The sequence below is a fragment of the Gorilla gorilla genome, chromosome 19 (assembly GCF_029281585.2).
Source record: "Gorilla gorilla gorilla isolate KB3781 chromosome 19, NHGRI_mGorGor1-v2.1_pri, whole genome shotgun sequence".
Classification (NCBI taxonomy): Eukaryota; Metazoa; Chordata; class Mammalia; order Primates; family Hominidae; genus Gorilla; species Gorilla gorilla.
Genome location: NC_073243.2, coordinates 111,144,521 through 111,162,400, shown reverse-complemented (window position 1 = coordinate 111,162,400; position 17,880 = coordinate 111,144,521). Strand labels below are relative to the sequence as shown.

At 60.8% G+C, this 17,880-nt stretch overlaps 1 protein-coding gene across 2 annotated transcripts in view; it reads left to right on the top strand.

Annotated features, from left to right (window-relative positions):
* The window catches only part of NKD2 (NKD inhibitor of WNT signaling pathway 2), a 29,353-nt gene extending 12,413 nt beyond the window's left edge, over positions 1-16,940 (top strand). The window contains exons 4-11 of one of the 2 annotated variants that reach the window (XM_055367747.2): positions 7,673-7,733; positions 8,893-9,020; positions 9,755-9,850; positions 10,274-10,421; positions 11,006-11,090; positions 11,597-11,725; positions 11,842-11,969; positions 13,230-16,940. In XM_055367747.2, the coding sequence (XP_055223722.2) occupies positions 7,673-7,733; positions 8,893-9,020; positions 9,755-9,850; positions 10,274-10,421; positions 11,006-11,090; positions 11,597-11,725; positions 11,842-11,969; positions 13,230-13,798 (1,344 nt within the window). In that variant the 3' untranslated portion in view covers positions 13,799-16,940. The remainder of the gene's footprint in view (positions 1-7,672; positions 7,734-8,892; positions 9,021-9,754; positions 9,851-10,273; positions 10,422-11,005; positions 11,091-11,596; positions 11,726-11,841; positions 11,970-13,229) is intronic. The other variant, XM_019013436.4, reaches the window with a different exon arrangement.
* The last annotated feature ends 940 nt before the right edge of the window (positions 16,941-17,880 follow it).

The window sequence follows — 17,880 nt, the reverse complement described above, 5'->3', positions numbered from 1 at the left end:
AGTATTTTAGGAGACCTTTTGACCCCAAAGTTACTGCTTTTCTAGGTATAAATTTCACATGTGGTTATTAAAAGATCTCTCAAACCCAGAAGAACCGATGGGCAAAATCTGCAAATGCCTCTCAGATATGGAGGCTCTGTCTGAATGTATCTAGGGCTTACATGGGAAGCCCGGCTCCCCTGCCTGGTCCCCCCCGGCCCCCCACCTCCCAGCCCCTCTGCTCCTCCCGCCGACCCGGCCCCCCGCCCCTCCACCCACCCACCCATCCCAACCCCTGCCCCCGACCCAGCCCCCCCGCAGCCCCTCCCCATGGCCTCAGTCTCATAGTCCTTAAATCTTTCACTTTAGAACCAGAAGTTCAGAATAGCAAGCACAGCCTGGAAGGAACTGGCGCACAGTGTTGCTGTAGCCTTTCTGGGCCCCAGCTGCACATGTGTCGGAATTATTAAGCCCATAAAACTACATTGTCACATCTGAAACTGTTTAGCCATTGAAACCGAGACTTTGACTTCAAAGCCGGCTGCGGGGTTTCCAGACAGGCGCGCTGGCGGATCACCTTGAAGTCAAATTCCATCCTATGGCGGCCGGCAGAAGTGGGCCCCCGGCACCTCCTTGTAAGAAAACACTCTCTTCCGCAGATGCCGGTGGCAGGTTCCCCCCTCCCACGGTGACATTTTGGAGAGGCTTCTAATTGCATCTGAGCTCCCAGCAGGGAGGAGGCGGATGGGGTGGTGGTCTTTGCATTTAAAGAGCCTTGGAAACCACTGCCGCCCACCAGGCCCCAGGCCCTCTGCCTGCTGCTCCGGGCCCCTCCCCCAGGGCCGCCTGCAGCCTGCTGTGACCAACCCCCGGCCTCCTTCCCTGTTTCCTGCTGGCCTCATCTTCCACCTTGTCTCATAAGGTGCCCTCCCACCCTCGCCCTACCGCCAGTCAAAACAGGGTCCTTGCTTTCCTTCTGCCCCAGAGCCTGCACCCTTGACCTTGCTGGCCCCTGTCCACCAGTTGCCAGTGGCAACTGGTGGCCCTGCTCTTCCCACCCGCTGTGGGTGTCCCAGCCCGTTGTCCCCGCTCTTCCCACCCGCTGTGGGTGTCCCAGCCCTTTGTCCCCGCTCTTCCCACCCGCTGTGGGTGTCCCAGCCCATTGTCCCCGCTCTTCCCACCCGCTGTGGGTGTCCCAGCCCGTTGTCCCCGCTCTTCCCACCCGCTGTGGGTGTCCCAGCCCGTTGTCCCCGCTCTTCCCACCCGCTGTGGGTGTCCCAGCCCGTTGTCCCCGCTCTTCCCACCCGCTGTGGGTGTCCCAGCCCGTTGTCCCCGCTCTTCCCACCCGCTGTGGGTGTCCCAGCCCGTTGTCCCCGCTCTTCCCACCCGCTTTGGGTGTCCCAGCCCGTTGTCCCCGCTCTTCCCACCCGCTTTGGGTGTCCCAGCCCGTTGTCCCCGCTCTTCCCACCCGCTTTGGGTGTCCCAGCCCGTTGTCCCCGCTCTTCCCACCCGCTTTGGGTGTCCCAGCCCGTTGTCCCCGCTCTTCCCACCCGCTGTGGGTGTCCCAGCCCGTTGTCCCCGCTCTTCCCACCCGCTGCGGGTGTCCCAGCCCGTTGTCCCCGCTCTTCCCACCCGCTGCGGGTGTCCCAGCCCGTTGTCCCCGCTCTTCCCACCCTCTGCGGGTGTCCCAGCCCGTTGTCCCCGCTCTTCCCACCCGCTGCGGGTGTCCCAGCCCGTTGTCCCCGCTCTTCCCACCCTCTGCGGGTGTCCCAGCCCGTTGTCCCCCCTCTTCCCACCCTCTGCGGGTGTCCCAGCCCGTTGTCCCCGCTCTTCCCACCCGCTGTGGGTGTCTCAGCCCGTTGTCCCTGCTCTTCCCATCCGCTGTGGGCGTCTCAGCCTGTTGTCCCCGCTCTTCCCACCTGCTGTGGGTGTCTCAGCCCGTTGTCCCCGCTCTTCCCACCTGCTGTGGGTGTCTCAGCCCGTTGTCCCTGCTCTTCCCATCCGCTGTGGGTGTCTCAGCCCATTGTCCCTGCTCTTCCCATCCGCTGTGGGTGTCCCATCCTGTTGTCCCTGCTCTTCCCACCTGCTGTGGGTGTCCCATCCCATTGTCCCTGCTCTTCCCATCTGCTTTGGGTGTCCCAGCCCTTTGGGTTCCTTGGGATCCAGACATCACCCTCAGCCTTTTCCTGAGAGGCCCAGCTCCAGCCCGTGTGCCGTGTCCCAAAGCTCCCCTCCCTGAGCCACCTGCCAGGCACTCACTTCATCCCACCACGTCCAGCATCCTCCCAGCCTCTGAGGCAGGAGGTCACTGCTGGCCTGGACGTGGCCTTGGTCCTGCCCAGCCGTAGTCCAGGTGCCTCCCGAGTGCCCTGAGATGGCGGTGGTTGCAGCCTAAGCTTGGCAGGCGCCCACCTTGCTCCTCACCACCTGGCATCCTGCCTGAGCCCCACAAACCGGCCCTCGATGCCACGACAGCCCCGTAATTCTGGCAGCCGAGTTTGTAGGATTAGCCCTGCAGAACAGGGTGGCCCCAGGGGTGGCGGCAATGACCACAGGACATGGGCCAGGCTGTCGCCCCGGCCCTTCTTTCCAGCTCCTGGGGTCCCCCTGGGCACAGCTCCAGAGCCACTGCTTGACCTGCCAAGGACAGGGAGGTGCACCGAGGCCATTTCCCCAGTGGCAGAAACTTCGAGCCAGGGGCTCCACCCGACAGGGCCGTCCCCACCACAGTGCAAGGTGGCCGAGGCGCTGGGGAGCCGGGGTGCAGCCTGGGAGGTGCCTATGGATCCAGGGGTGCCAGGTGCTGCTGGTGGCGATGAAAGCTGTAGGAGAGGCCCGTCCTGTGTCGGGCGGTGCAGGAGCTGCGCCTTCTGGAGGGACCCGGGAGCCCCGAGGTCTGGAAAATGCTGCCCGACACGCCTAGCCAGTTCTCTGAAGCCTTCCTCTCTGTCTGTCTCCTCCCTCCCCGCTCCCTCTCCTCTGCCTCGGCTCCCATCACCTCCACCCTCCCAACTCGTGGGGAGACGTTGGGCTCCAGGGGATGCTCCCAGCCTGGCCTCCTGGACACGCCATGGCCTTTGCCTGTTTATCGGGGTTGGTATTTCTAGAACCCTAGACCAGGGTTTAGGTCGTGTCCCAGAGGGCCGTGACTTCACTGTGGACCACCTATGTGTTTCCCACCGGGCGTTCCACCAGAGCTGTGGCCAACAGCTGCCCTCACGAGGCCCAGGAAGGGACAGCGCCTCCTTGCATTTGCGAGACCTGGGAAAGGTGCCTGCCTGTGCCTGCCCTGTCCACTGGGAAGAGGACATCCCCCGCTCCAGGTGGCTCCCAGAGGTGCCTGCACCGGCACTTCCAGGTTGAAGGCCACCAGGATGATACCTGTGGTGCAGCTGCCTGGCGCCTCTGCGGGGGTTCCGACAGACGGGGTGGCTCTGGGGGGCAGTGGTGCTCCAGCTGCTGGGCGCTGCCGAGCGCTGGCACGTGGGGAACACACTCCTTTTGACTTTTCCAAGGAAGCTGGGAGTTGAGGTTTTGTGAGAGTCTCTCTGTGCCTGGCCGCCTGTGGAGGCTGTGGTTTGCATCTTACCGTCTGGGCTGGGACCAGGACGGGGGCTGGGTGCTGGGAGGACGCAGTGCTCAGCCCGGTGCCTGTGGCGGGGATCAGATGTCCTCACTGTCGTGGCGGGGACGTGGACAGTGGCCTTGGGGCAGTTGGCTCACAGACCAGACTGGCCTTCCTGAGCATCCCATAGAGCCATGGGACCTGAAGCAAAGGCCACCTGTTGTTGACGCCGTGTGACAGACGCCTGCTGCTCATGCAGCTTCGAGGCTATGGGTTCTGGTCCCGGAGGCCTCCGTGGGTTGGGGTCAGACCCTCCTCCCAAATCTGAGGTGATGCTGAGTGAGGGAGTGGGGTTGAGCTGCTCAGGCAGATGCGGCTGCTTTCCTTATGGGATGAGGCCCCACGGGGCAGGCCCACGGTCGGGTTCCCTGTCCTCCCAGGGGCCAGGAGAGCCCCCGGCATCGCAGGAGCATGCCATGGGCGGGAGGGGACACCGGTCATGGGGAGGTCTGCAGGCCAGCCGTGGGGTCCCTGCTGACATGGAGGGTTCTCAGGTATGCAGGGCAGTGGGACAGGCTAGAGGAGGCGCCCAGGCACCCCAAACCGGAAGTGCAGCTGGGACAGGAAGGGGGGCAGAACAGGTTGGGGGATCACAGGAGGGTCTCGCTGGGGACAGGGCCAGAGGGATTGAGGGGGAGGGTTGGGCCCTCGGGAGGAAGTGAGGGTAGGGTGGGTCCTCAGGAGGGTGAGGCCAGGTGGGGGCTGCATCTCAGGGAGGGGTGCCCGCCCTGGGAAGCTGAGGCTTTGGTGGGTGCCGGGGCACATTGGGCCAGGCCTGCTGGGATCCCGTGTGCGGACTTGGCCTCTCAGAAAGTCTCCCCAGTGGGGAGGGGCCGCACATCTGGCCAGCGGCCCAGGGGCAGGTTTTATAAGTTGCAATTAAAGCTCTTGGCCTTCTAGTTAACCGAGGCAGCGTAGATTAAAGGGCAGTTTTATGCAACCAGGACGGATTTGATGAAATCACCAGCCACAGAGATTGGAGTGGCTTTGACTGCAGTTGCTCATTTTTTCCCGTTTGATCCTCCCTGCATCTCAGAGGTAGCTGTTGACTTGGGTCTTAGAAAAAACACTGTGCGTTCGAGCGCTGAGAATTCTAGGGCTGAGGTATAAGGGGATTTTTTTTAATGTGGTTTTCCTCTGTGTTAGGAACTCAGTCACGGGCTGGTTGGTGTAGTATTGGCTGGTTGATACAGCGTTGGCTGGTTGGTGCAGCGTTGGCTAAGTGGTATAGTTTTGGTTGGTTATTACAGTTTTTATTGGTTATTGTAGCTTGGCTGGTTGGTGTAGCGCGCGGAGCGTTTCCAGACATCAAACCACGGGTCTGTGCAGATTCTGTCTTGAACAGCTGCGCCCCTTCTTCTGCTGCCCCTCCTTCTGCTGCCCCGTGCATTTAGACTCCTGTCTGTAACCAGTGAAATCCCCCACAAGTGCGCTCGGAATTTTTAGAAACACGGCACGGGCTGCGTTTGCATTTTCACTGTATTAACTTCATGCGTGGAGTGCGTGATGCGCTGTTTCTCACTTGACATGTTCAGCAAATCGTGGGAAACACTTAAAAATCCTTAAAAAATACTCCACCCCGTCCAACCCGCCGCCCGCTGCCCATCCTCAGGAGCCACGTACCTCCGGCTCCTCTGAGTTCTGGCACTTTCCAGGAAGCACTGCTGCTGCCCCTCATCTGGGCAGCGATGTGGCCTCCATGAGTGACCTCAGTTAAGGCTCTTTAGCAAGGAGTGCTGTGCGCGCCAGCCCTCAGGCCCCAGGGCACCTCACTGCTATCTGTAAGGAGGCTCAGGGCACCCAGCACCATGCAGGAGGCCTGAGCTCTGCCTGCTGGTCTGATGGGAGGTAAACTGGGTGCCTGAGGGGGGATTGTGGTGGGGGGGGACTGAGAACGCTGGGGGCTTCACCACACAGGTCCCCTGCACCCTCCCCACATCCCAGAGGAGAAGGTCTGGGCTGGAGCTCCCAAGGGTAGACAGGGATGCCTCGGGGCACCCACCTCAGCATTTAGGGTCACCTTCCCCTCCCTACCAGCCCTCCGCAGTGGCAGTGCCTGCGTCCCTCAGCCTGGGCGTTAGTGGTCTTGGCTGCCCCCCTCCACAGTGACAGTGCCTGCGTCCCTCAGCCTGGGCGTTGGTGACCTTGGCCCCCCTCTGCAGTGGCAGTGCCTGTACCCCTCAGCCTGGGCATTGGTGGCTTTGGCCCCCCTCCGCAGTGACAGTGCCTGCATCCCTCAGCCTGGGCATTGGTGGCCTTGGCTGCCCTTATGACACCATTTCTGTCGGCAGCCACCTCCAAGCACCTGCACGAGTCCACCTGAGGGGCTGTAGAGCTCCTGGTACCTGGTCCATCCCACGAGGATGCTGTGCCCATGGGGGCTGCAACTCTGGGGCTCTGGGCACCGCTCTGCACTCCACGGAAGCCCACGACTGCAGCCTCACCCATTATTCTGATTTTGAAAAAAATAAATAAATAACCACAGCCTGGGTTTTAGAGATGATTTGGTTTTATGCCAGCGTCCACCTTGACAGAGCTTTTCCCTCACAGCGGTGCCTCCCTGCTGTGTGGATGTACAAGGGCCTCGCCGGGCTGGGCTCATAGGGCCCCTCAGGCTGCAGCAGCCAGTCCCGGAATGTCGGGACTGCAGCCCCCAGGAGGGAGGCCTACTTTTTAATAATCAGCTGTTTTGTTTCCTATTAAAATGAGGGCAAGCTCTCCTGCCTCCCGCTGGGAGCTGCCCACCCTGCCTTGGCACCGCCCTGGGCGGCCGGCAGGAGACCTCAGCTCCAGGGGGCCCTTGGCTCAGCCACAAAGAGGGCTGGGGGCCTGGGTCTGACTCAACAATATTCAGCTTCGGCAGCGTCACCTTAGTGCCCATGTGTGGATGGGGGTCTGGTCCCTCTCTCCCCACCCAAGGTCTGGGGTGGCAGCTGGCCAGCCTGGAACCTTCCACCATACCCTGTTTGGACCCTGGCCAGTGACCACGGTGGCAGGAGGCGCTTGGGGGGGGTCCAGGTGCCCTCGAGGGTGACCCTGCTCAGCCTCCTGCCTGGGCCAGACTCCAGGAACCCCAGGGACCCCGGCAGGGCAGACAGCCCCATAGGAGGTCAGCAGAGATGAAGGGCACATGACCCCTGGTCAGGAGGAAAGGATGAAGCCGTGGGGACTGTGAGGGCAGTCCCAGCTGGGCAGCCCTGGGGTCCTGTGTCCACCCACGGAGACACCAACTCGGCACCAAAGTCATCTCTAGGGTCAGGCTCTGGCTGTCCAGGTGGATGGGACTGAGCTCTGTGCTGTATCTCCTTGTGGGCTCTCCACGGCTTTCCAGGGACCTGGAATCAGAAGCAGAAACACAGCTGCCCATCCCTCCAGCCCGCCTGCCCGAGAGCTGCCTGCTCTCAGGAAATGCTCCAGGGCGGTGTGTGCTGGGCCGAGGGGCTCCGCACCTCCACCACTGCGCAAGGCCCCTGCCCTGACCACAGTCTGTCTCCTTCTCTGTGTCCTCAAGGCTGCAGATTATTCATGAGAACCATGTGAGCTTCGGCTCAGCTGAAACACCACTGGGGTGTCTTTGAAGTTTTTCCCCATTTTCCGTAACTGGTCTCGGCCGGCAGCCCTAGAAGAGGCGTGTTGGGGTCCTGGGCAGCCATGCGGGCAGCGGCTGGAGTCCTCGTGTCAGGCTCCAGTGGGCAGTGCTGGGAGCAGGCCCCAGAGCAAAGGGGCAGTGTGTCTTCTCTTGCATTTAGGGTAATCCAGCATGGGGGCCCTGGCCAAGGGGATCCCCAGGGCAGCACTGACTGAAGGGGTCGTTCCAGGCAGCTGCGTCTTCCACCTGGAAATGCTTTGGGGAACCTGACAACACGGGAATGTCTGTGTGTTTTGCTTCCTAAAATCTGAGGCTGAGTGGGGCACGAAGGGTTGGTGTTTCTGGACCCAGAGATTGAGACGCCCCAGGAGGCCTGAGGCCAAGTGTCAGGCTCCAGTCCAGCCGCCCAGAGCTCCTGCCCGTCTCCCCCGCCTGCCCACTGAGCTATGTGGCCACTGACTGCCCTGTTCTTCCTGCAGGAGCTGCCCAACGGGGACCCCAAGGAGGGGCCTTTCCGGGAGGACCAGTGTCCCCTACAGGGTGAGTGCAGCTCCCGCAGCCCTCCCTCCCCAAACTCGCAGACTTCATCCCGTACCAAGGCAACGCCGAAAACCACCCTTAAAACAACCCCGTGTGCGGAGCGAGGGCACTTCCCAGGCTCAGACGCACTTTGTTCTTAGAAAGCCTTGGCAGCACAACGCATGGGGTCCTCGCTGGACTGGCAGCTGCGATCTGGCAGCAGAGACCAAAAAGGCCCGTCCCATGGGCAGAGCCCCAAGCATTACCTTTATGTGTTTGGAGTCTCTGTGAGCCTGTGTTTGTGGATGGGGGTGGCTCTGTATAAAGGGGACCTGTGAATTTTCAAGTTAGCCCTGGGCTGGAGGATGTGTGAGATGCCGGCCCAGCCTAAGTCACTGCCACGCATGTGTGCCTCAGTGGCACCAGTCCTACCTGTGGCGTGTGGCAGGTCAGCACTTGGCTTACCTGTGGGTCTGTGGGAGGGTGCTGGGAGGCCAGCCAGCAGGGCCACCTTCGGATGGCTGCTGAAGCCAAGAGAGGCACCCAGACCCCCTCAGTGGGAAGGCAGGCCCAGAGCATCATCCCAGCTCAGGCTCGACGTGCACCTGTCTGCAGATGCTGAGCCCGGACAGCCCCACACTCCTATCCTGGGGACGCAGCTTGCAAGTGCTGGAGAATAACGGAATAATTGTGCCCCAGAAACCAGAGGGCTGTTCATCCATCCTGCCCAGAGGCTGGGGGGAGGGGGCCGCCTGTTAACACACTCAGTGCACAGGTGGTCTGCGTGGCCTGCGGGCTCAGTGCTAGGATTCTGGAGTGGAGGGCCGTAGGGACTGTGTCTATGGGGAGGGGGCCCGATGATGACACAGGGAGCATCTCCTGGAGGCCCAGGCTATGTTCCCCTATCTGTGCTCCTCGGAGTCTGCTGCACCCGCAGCTCTGAGGTGGTGGTTGCAGTCGGGGGCCACCATGGGCTGGTGAGAGGAGGGCACACCCGGCTGTGGCTGGCCGGGATAGGGCCTCCCTCCCCTCTGCAGGGGTCCCAAGATCGGGCTCTCAGCTCAGGCCCGTCTGGACAGGATCATGGTGTGGTGAGGGGAGAGCAGCGAGGGCCCCCAATGGCGGGCCACATCCTCCGTGTGCCCTCTGCCAGCCCCTTCGCCTCCTCTTGTCCCCCTAGTGGCACTCCCCCCTGAGAAAGCTGAGGGCCACGAGCACCCAGGACAACTCCTCAGCGCAGATGACGGAGAGAGGGCAGCAAACCGCGAGGGCCCGCGAGGACCGGGCGGGCAGCGCCTCAACATTGACGTGGGTCTCTCTCCGGCCTCACTTGCGGAAACACGTCCCTGGGGCCGGGGGCTCAGGGACAGGCATGTGTTGCCCTAAACTGGGCATCTGTGGACATGGCGTAGTTCACTCAGTCTTCCCCACAGTTCACCCGGTTTAAGGCATTGAAGCAGAACTTGAATGTGCAAGCCAAAGTCAGCAGGAGCCAGAGAGTGCAGGATGTTGCTGTGAATTTGGCCAAAACTGACTGGTCTGGCATTAAATAACTTGAGCCGCGTTCCCAGCCTTGGTGCCCTTGGCACTATAGGAGTAATGCCAAAGCTGACTTGATGGACAGCCCGACTCTCTGCCCGCTGGAGGCAGGGCACAGGGCTTCCGTTTCCTGGGAGGGCTCAGGGAGGAGTGGGGTCTCCGTGTCCAGTCAAGATTTCTGGAATTGACAACACTTGACGGCCAGTGTGTCCTCTTCTCCTTCTGGGTGACGTGGAGTGCTTGCATGAGCTGAGATAGGTGTCACTGTGGGGGAACCAAATCACAGGGCACAAAGCTGGGTCCCTCCAAGAAGGGCTGGAGCTGGGCAAGAAAGGGTCTGCTGGTTCAGGGCTTGAGCTCCAGCCATGCTGCCCTCTAGGCTCCGCCTTTCCCAGCTGGCATGAGGGACCCCTGGGAAAGGCCCCAGAAGATCCTTCCCCCTGTGGAGTTGGGCGTGTTGGCGTGGGTAGGAGGCGAGGTCCCGGCCCCCACGTCCCCCACAGGCACTCCAGTGCGATGTCTCAGTGGAGGAGGACGACCGCCAGGAGTGGACGTTCACGCTCTATGACTTTGACAACTGCGGGAAGGTCACCAGGGAGGTAGGTGAGCTTGTGTTTGTGTCAGGTCCACAGTAGTAGACAGACAGGGCAGACAGACTGTGCTGGCCTCGCGATACTTCAGGGGGCAGGAGGAGACCTGCCTGCTGCGAGGTCCTCATGCCAGCTGGGCTTGCGTCTCCCCAGGGCCCAGTTCACGTGTTTCTGGGCCGAGCCTGCACCGCCCATTTCTGCGGCTGTGCTTCCCACACTGCAAGGCTGCCCTCAGGGCACTGGAGATGCTCACAGGGCCACCTGGGCAGACCCAGGCTGCTCCGAGAAGATGCCTGTGTTGGTTCCTGAGGTCTGTTGGTGGATGCAAGGATGGCACAGGAAGGGGCGGGGGCTGGATGTGTTTTCTGGCAGGGAGGGCGGGTGGCGTCCCCTGGGGTCTGCTCTGTCAGTGAAACTGATGCCGGGCCCCAGGACATGTCCAGCCTCATGCACACCATCTATGAGGTTGTGGATGCCTCGGTCAACCACTCCTCGGGCAGCAGCAAGACCCTCCGTGTGAAGCTAACCGTCAGCCCTGAGCCCTCCAGCAAGAGGAAGGAGGGTCCTCCTGCTGGCCAGGGTGAGTGAGGCCTGGGCACACACAGAGGACCCTACCCAACATTGGCAGGGGCCTAAGCTGTGTGCACAGGACAGGGAGGGACAAGTGAGTGGATGGAGGAGTGAGTGGGTGAATGGATGGGTGAGTGGGTGAATGGATGGGTGAGTGAGTGAATGAGTAAGTGGGTGAGTGAGTGAGAGAGTAAGTGGGTGAGTAAGCAGATTAATGAATGAGTGAACGAGTGAGTGAGTTAATGAATGAGTGAACGAGTGAGTTAATGAATGAGTGAACGAGTGAGTTAATGAATGAGTGAATGATTGAGTTAATGAATGAGTGAACCAGTGAGTGAGTTAATGAGTGAACCAGTGAGTTAATGAATGAGTGAGTTAATGAATGAGTGAATGAGTGAGTTAATGAGTGAACGAGTGAGTTAATGAATGAGTGAACAAGTGAGTTAATGAATGAGCAAACAAGTGAGTGAGTGAACCAGTGAGTGAGTTAATGAATGAATGAATGAGTGAGTGAGTTAATGAATGAGTGAATGAATGAGTGAATGCTGAATGAAGGAGGGAGGGAGTGAGTGATGGCAGGACCCCCCCTTTCAGACCGGGAGCCCACCCGTTGCAGGATGGAGGGTGAACTGGCAGAGGAGCCAAGGGTGGCTGACAGGAGGTTGTCTGCACACGTCAGGTGAGGGCTGGGGCGCCAGGGTGGGGCTGTGCCTTAGGCGGGGGCACCCTGGCCACACCCCTGCTTCCCGCAGGCCACAGGCCACAGGCCACACACCATCCTCTAGGTCAGACCTGCTGGGGGCACCTGGTCCAGCAGCTCTGTGGGGCATGGGCCCTTCTAGTATCTGGCACCCTGGCTGAGCTGGGCCCCCAAGTCTGTCTGAGCAGAGGGCTTTGAGGGGCAGCAGCCACAGCGGCCTTGACAGCCTCAGTCTGGACTTGCTGTGGCTCCCTGTGGCTCCACTCAGCAGCTTTGGGGGCAACAGGGCTGGGGGTGGCTGGGGCAGTGGCTGAGGGTGGCTGGGGCAGTGGTTGGGGGTGGCTGGGGCAGTGGCTGGGGATGGCTCAGGCAGTGGCTGAGGCAGTGGCTGGGGGTGGCTGGGTGGCTGGGGTGTGGCTGGCGCAGTGGCTACAGTGGTCCCAGAGTGGTGATCAGGGGCCACTACAGCATGAGCCACTCCCTAGAGCACCTGCGGCTCTGGTGCCTGGGACGGAGTTCACAGGGTTCTGGGGGTCGGCCGTGACCTTGTTTCTCTGGATGGCACTTGACTGTCTGTGCCCAGGCGTCCACTCTCCTTCCTGCTCTGCGAGGAGGTGGGTGCTGGTCAGGATGCACCCGGGACCCCTGCCGCCTGCTGTAGGCACCCCGTCATCAGGGGTGCGCCACCCAGTCTGTGCAGGGGTCAGGCCCTTCTCTGTGCTCCAAGCAGGAGGCCCAGCACTGACCCCCAGCCCTGCTCGGAGCGGGGACCCTACTGCGTGGACGAGAACACGGAGCGCAGAAACCACTACCTGGACCTCGCCGGGATTGAGAACTACACGTCCAGATTCGGCCCTGGTAGGTCCTGGAGGCCACCCTGGGCGCGAGGCTCTGGCTGTGGGTGCCCATCGAAGGTCTTGATTCCCACAGCCCTGAGGGCAGGGGGCCCCTCCCTGCCCCGCCCCACCCCACCCCACCCCACCCAGGACGGCACCCAGGTCCTTCCACAGCTACCTGTTGGTCGTGGCTGCCTCCTGGCTACCTGTTGGTGCCGCCTGAAAGCAAGGCGGGCGTCCCGTCCAGGTGTGTGTATGTGGCGGGTGGGGGGTGCCTGGTTCAAAGTGAGATGGAAGACATTGGGTTTGCATTCAGGGAAACGCTGCCTTGGGGTGAGAAGTCAGTATTTTAGGGTGGAATCACCGGCTCAGTCAGCACAGGGGGTCGTCCAGTAGTGTGGATGGCGGGCAGTGTGGACAACAGGCAGTGTGGACGGCAGGGCAGGCAGTGTGGACAACAGACAGTGTAGACAGCAGGCAGTGTGGATGGCAGGCAGGCAGTGTGGACGGCAGGCAGTGTGGACGGCGGGCAGTGTGGATGGCAGGCAGGCAGTGTGGACAGCAGGCAGTGTGGATGGCAGGCAAGCAGGTGGATGGCAGGCAGCATAGATAGCTGGCAGCCTGCCCAGCACACGTTTATTTCCGACTAGCAGCACCCCCATGCGGCCTGCATGGAGATTCTTGTACCAAAGCCCAGGCCACTCCCCGAGGGCTGGGGCCAAGTCCCTCTCATAACCCCGGCTTCAGGAGTCCCCAGGGGCAGGAGGGGTGGAGCTGGATCAGGGTCATGGGGGCTCAGTGCGCTGTGTGCTGACCCTGCCCTCCTTGGCCGCGCTCTGCACAGGAGCTGCACCCTACAGGGCTCGCACTGCACGTTGTGAAGGTGGCAGTCCTGAGTACTTCTCGAATCTATTTTGTAATGAGGGTTTAGGGGATGCGAATCCTGGGGGCGCCCTCCCTGATATAACCTGGCTTTCTGCCACGGCGCCCCAGGCAGGGTCTCAGCTGTGCGAGAAGAGAAGCTCCGCTCCCAGGACACACAGTGGGGACAAGGCTAGAGGAGTCGGCCTTTGCAGGGAGCTGTGGAGCCAGGCAGGTCACCCACAGTGGCCAGGCCCCTTCCCTTCAGGGCTGGTGGCCGTCTGACTGCAGACTTGGCTAACAGACTGGCCTCAGGTGGGACCCCTGGCGCAGCTCTTCCAGTGGGCCCTGGGCCGTTTCTGAGGAGATGGGAACCTGAGCCTGCACTCCCAGGGCCTCACACTCTGACCTGTGTCCGCAGGGTCCCCTCCTGTGCAAGCCAAGCAGGAGCCACAGGGCAGGGCCTCGCACCTCCAGGCCCGGTCCCGCTCCCAGGAGCCAGACACACATGCCGTACACCACCGCAGGTCGCAGGTGCTGGTGGAACACGTCGTGCCAGCCTCGGAGCCTGCTGCCCGGGCCCTGGACCCACAGCCCCGGCCGAAGGGGCCGGAGAAGCAGTTCCTCAAGTCCCCCAAGGGCTCCGGGAAGCCGCCTGGGGTGCCAGCCAGCAGCAAGTCCGGGAAAGCCTTCAGCTACTACCTGCCGGCCGTCCTGCCGCCCCAGGCCCCTCAGGACGGCCACCACCTCCCGCAGCCCCCACCACCACCCTACGGCCACAAGCGGTACCGCCAAAAGGGCAGGGAGGGCCACTCGCCACTCAAGGCCCCACACGCCCAGCCTGCCACAGTGGAGCACGAGGTGGTGCGGGACCTGCCGCCCACGCCAGCAGGAGAGGGCCACGCGGTGTCAGTGATCCAGCGGCACGAGCATCACCACCACCACGAGCACCACCACCACCACCACCACCACCACTTCCACCCGTCCTAGCGCCACTGCCAAGCACACCTCGCTCCCAGCACACCACGGCCCGCGCCCTCAGGGCAGGGAGCAGAGCAGCTGCCGGCTGTGTGCCCATGGGGAGCCCAGCCCCCCCCAACCTCCGACAGCAAACAGCAACTGACTGCAGGTGCTGGCATGATGGAGGCGGTGCACCTTGGACACGTGGACAAGGCCCAGGCACCCTCTGCTCTTCTGCCCTTGATGCCACATGGCGGTGAACACATCTGAAGCCACTACGTTTCCCGGCTCTAAGGCTCGTCTGTGTAACCCATAAAACCTGCTTTGATTCCAAAATGAGGCCCTGGAGTGCGCAAGGAGTGCCCGGATGCTTGGGGTGGGTGTTCCTCCCGGGGCTTCAAGGGGTGACTGCTGTAGGCTGTCCCAGTGCGAGGCCAGGAGCGAATGGAAGAGCTGAGGCTTTGCCTGGCTTGTCATCATGAAATGAGAGGGGACAGGGCCGGGGGGGAAGCAGCTTGTGCTTAGCAGGGAGCATCCGTGGCTCCCCGCAGGAGGCCAAGCAGCAGAAGGCAGCAGTGCTAGAAAGAGAAGTGCCAGAGTAGGAAGTGCAGACCAGCGAGGAGGGGCCACAGGGCACAGGGGAGCCCACACCAGCGAGGAGGGGCCACAGGGCACAGGGGAGCCCACACCAGCGAGGAGGGGCCACAGGGCACAGGGAGTCCACACCAGCGAGGAGGGGCCACAGGGTACAGGGGAGCCCACACCAGCGAGGAGGGGCCACAGGGCACAGGGGAGCCCACACCAGCGAGGAGGGGCCACAGGGCACAGGGGAAGCCCACACCAGCGAGGAGGGGCCACAGGGCACAGGGGAGCCCACACCAGCGAGGAGGGGCCACAGGGCACAGGGGAGCCCACACCAGCGAGGAGGGGCCACAGGGCAGCATGCGGTGGTGGAGGTAGCCCCTAGTCCCGGAGCCACAGCAGCTCAGGTGCATGCAGGACACAGTCAAGGCGGGGAGGGGCAGGGCGACAGATGCTGGGGAGAGGCAGAGGCTCGTGCTGGGTGCGGCTCAGAACACGGGGACTTGCACATTCATGGTCCCAACACTCACAGGGCGGCTTCTGTGACGTGAGCTTTGGAGAAAGGTGTGTCCTGCAAGGGTCAGGAGACGGTTGCAGGCCAGAAGGACGTCCCAGTGACATTTCGGAGTCTTGCAGCCTGCAGGGGTCCATGTGGTTACCCGGAACAGGAACCGTGGGGGTGCTTTCCGGGACCTAGGGGGCCTGTGCCAATGTTTCTGAGTCTTGGAGCCTGCAGGGGTCCACGTGTTTACCCTGAACAGGAACGTGCGGGTGTTTTCCAGAATCTGGCGAGGCCGCGTGGCAGTTTTGCATTTACATTCCTTGTTTTGTTTTTAAGGATAAAGCAGTGCTGGGTGGGGTCTGTGGGAGGGGTTTGAGCCATGGCGGAAGATCCCTGGTGAATGGCTTGGATGTTTGTTCTCTCCAAGTCTCATGCTGAGACATGATCCGCAGGGCTGGGTGGGGTTGTGGGAGGGGTTTGAGCCATGGCGGAAGATCTCTGGTGAATGGCTTGGATGTTTGTTCTCTCCAAGTCTCATGCTGAGACATGATCCGCAGTGCTAGGTGGGGTTGTGGGAGGGGTTTGAGCCATGGGGGAAGATCCCTGGTGAATGGCTTCGATGTTTGTCGCCTCCAAGTCTCATGCTGAGACATGATCCGCAGTGCTGGGTGGGGTTGTGGGAGGGGTTTGAGCCATGGTGGAAGATCCCTGGTGAATGGCTTGGATGTTTGTTCTCTCCAAGTCTCATGCTGAGACGTGATCTGAGGTGCTGGGTGGGGTCTGTGGGAGGGGTTTGAGCCATGGTGGAAGATCCCTGGTGAATGGCTTCGATGTTTGTTGCCTCCAAGTCTCATGCTGAGACATGATCCGCAGTGCTGGGTGGGGTCTGTGGGAGGGGTTTGAGCCATGGCGGAAGATCCCTGGTGAATGGCTTCGATGTTTGTCGCCTCCAAGTCTCATGCTGAGATGTGATCCGCAGTGCTGGGTGGGGTCTGTGGGAGGGGTTTGAGCCATGGCGGAAGATCCCTGGTGAATGGCTTCGATGTTTGTTGCCTCCAAGTCTCATGCTGAGACGTGATCCACGGTGCTGGGTGGGGTTGTGGGAGGGGTTTGAGCCATGGCGGAAGATCCCTGGTGAATGGCTTCGATGTTTGTCGCCTCCAAGTCTCATGCTGAGACGTGATCCACGGTGCTGGGTGGGGTTGTGGGAGGGGTTTGAGCCATGGCGGAAGATCCCTGGTGAATGGCTTCGATGTTTGTCGCCTCCAAGTCTCATGCTGAGACGTGATCCATGGTGCTGGGTGGGGTTGTGGGAGGGGTTTGAGCCATGGGGACAGATCCCTGGTGAATATGGCTTGGCGCCCTTGCCGTGGTGATGAGTGAGCTCTCATTCTGTGTTTGTGGGAGATCTGGTTCTTTAGAGCAAGGGCCACAACCCCCAGGCTGCGGACTGCTACTGGTTTGTTGCCTGTTAGGAATGGGCCGCACAGCATGGGTGGGCGGTGGTGAGCGAGCATGAGTGCCTGAGCCCCGCCTCCTGTTAGATCAGAGGCGGGATTAGATCCTGATGGGTGCTCGAACCCTGTTGTGAACTGCGCATACGAGGGATCTAGGTTGTGTGCTCCTTATGAGAATCTAACGCCTGATGATCAGAAGTGGAAGTTTCATTCTGAAACCATCCCCACACCCGGTCCGTGGAAAACTTGTCTTCCACAAAACCAGTCCCTGGTGGCAAAAAGGTTGGGGACTGCTGGTTTAAAGGAACTGGCACCTCCCCCTCTCTTTCTTGCTCTGACCATGTGACATGCCTGCCCCTCCTTTGCCTCCTGCGTTGAGTGGCAGCTTCCTGAGGTTTCCCCAGAAGCTGAGCAGATGCAGGCACCATGCTTGTACAGCCTGCAGAATGGGGAGCCACATAAACCTCTTTTCCTTATAAATACCCCAGTGCCAGGTATTCCTTTATAGCAACGCAAAACAGACTAACACAAGAACCTCCCCCCCGCCAAAAAAAAACCCTACAAAAAACACATATGCACAAAAAGTGAGCCAGTGCTGAATGGTCTCGTTCATTAAACACCCACATGTAAAGATCAGTGTGTCTTGTCAGTTATGCCGCAGCAGCTTGGCCTGGGGCCAAGGGCGAATTGTGTGTGTGAAGCTGTTGGGTACCATGTCCAGCAGGCCTGGCACATGGCGGATGGGAAGGGACACAGCACAGGATGGCATCAGATCCCTCTCTGGCTCCCGGGCCACACCTGTCGGGGGACATGGGTGCCACCAGAAGGAAGGCCGTGCTGTGCTGCAGATGAGACGGAGGCAGAGGCTCCTCGGAGGACTCCTGGCACACAGCCTGCTCCTGGGGCAGCTCTACCTGCCGTTTGGCCCGGTCTTCCCACCATGCTGGCACCAGAAAGGCTTCACTGCAGGAGACCAGGTGACAAAGGTGACAAGGACAGAGGCCTGTGTCACAGAAACCAATAGCCTTGTTCTTTCTTGTGTGAGTGTAGACTTTGACTACCAGATGATCTTGTCGCTGGACCAGCCTGTATCTGAATGAGTGGGAGTGACTTGGTGTAAATTAGTGAGTGGGTGAAGGATGAGTGGGTGAATTAGGGAATGAATGAGTGAACGGCTGAATAAATGAATGGAACGGTGACTGAGTGAATGACAGTGATGAATGAGGGCTGAGGGGTAAATGAGTACATGAGTAGGCGAATGAATGTGTGACAGCGAGTGGGTTAGTGTGTAAATGAGTGTGTGAATGAACGGCTGAATAAATGAATGGAACGGTGACTGAGTGAATGACAGTGACGAATGAGGGCTGAGGGGTAAATGAGTACATGAGTAGGCGAATGAATGTGTGACAGCGAGTGGGTTAGTGTGTAAATGAGTGTGTGAATGAGTGAACGGGTGAATAAATGAACGAGTGAGTGAATGACAGTGATGAGTGAGGGCTGAGGGGTAAATGAGTACATGAGTAAGCGAATGAATGGGTGGGTGACAGTGGGTGAGCTGTGAATGAATGGGT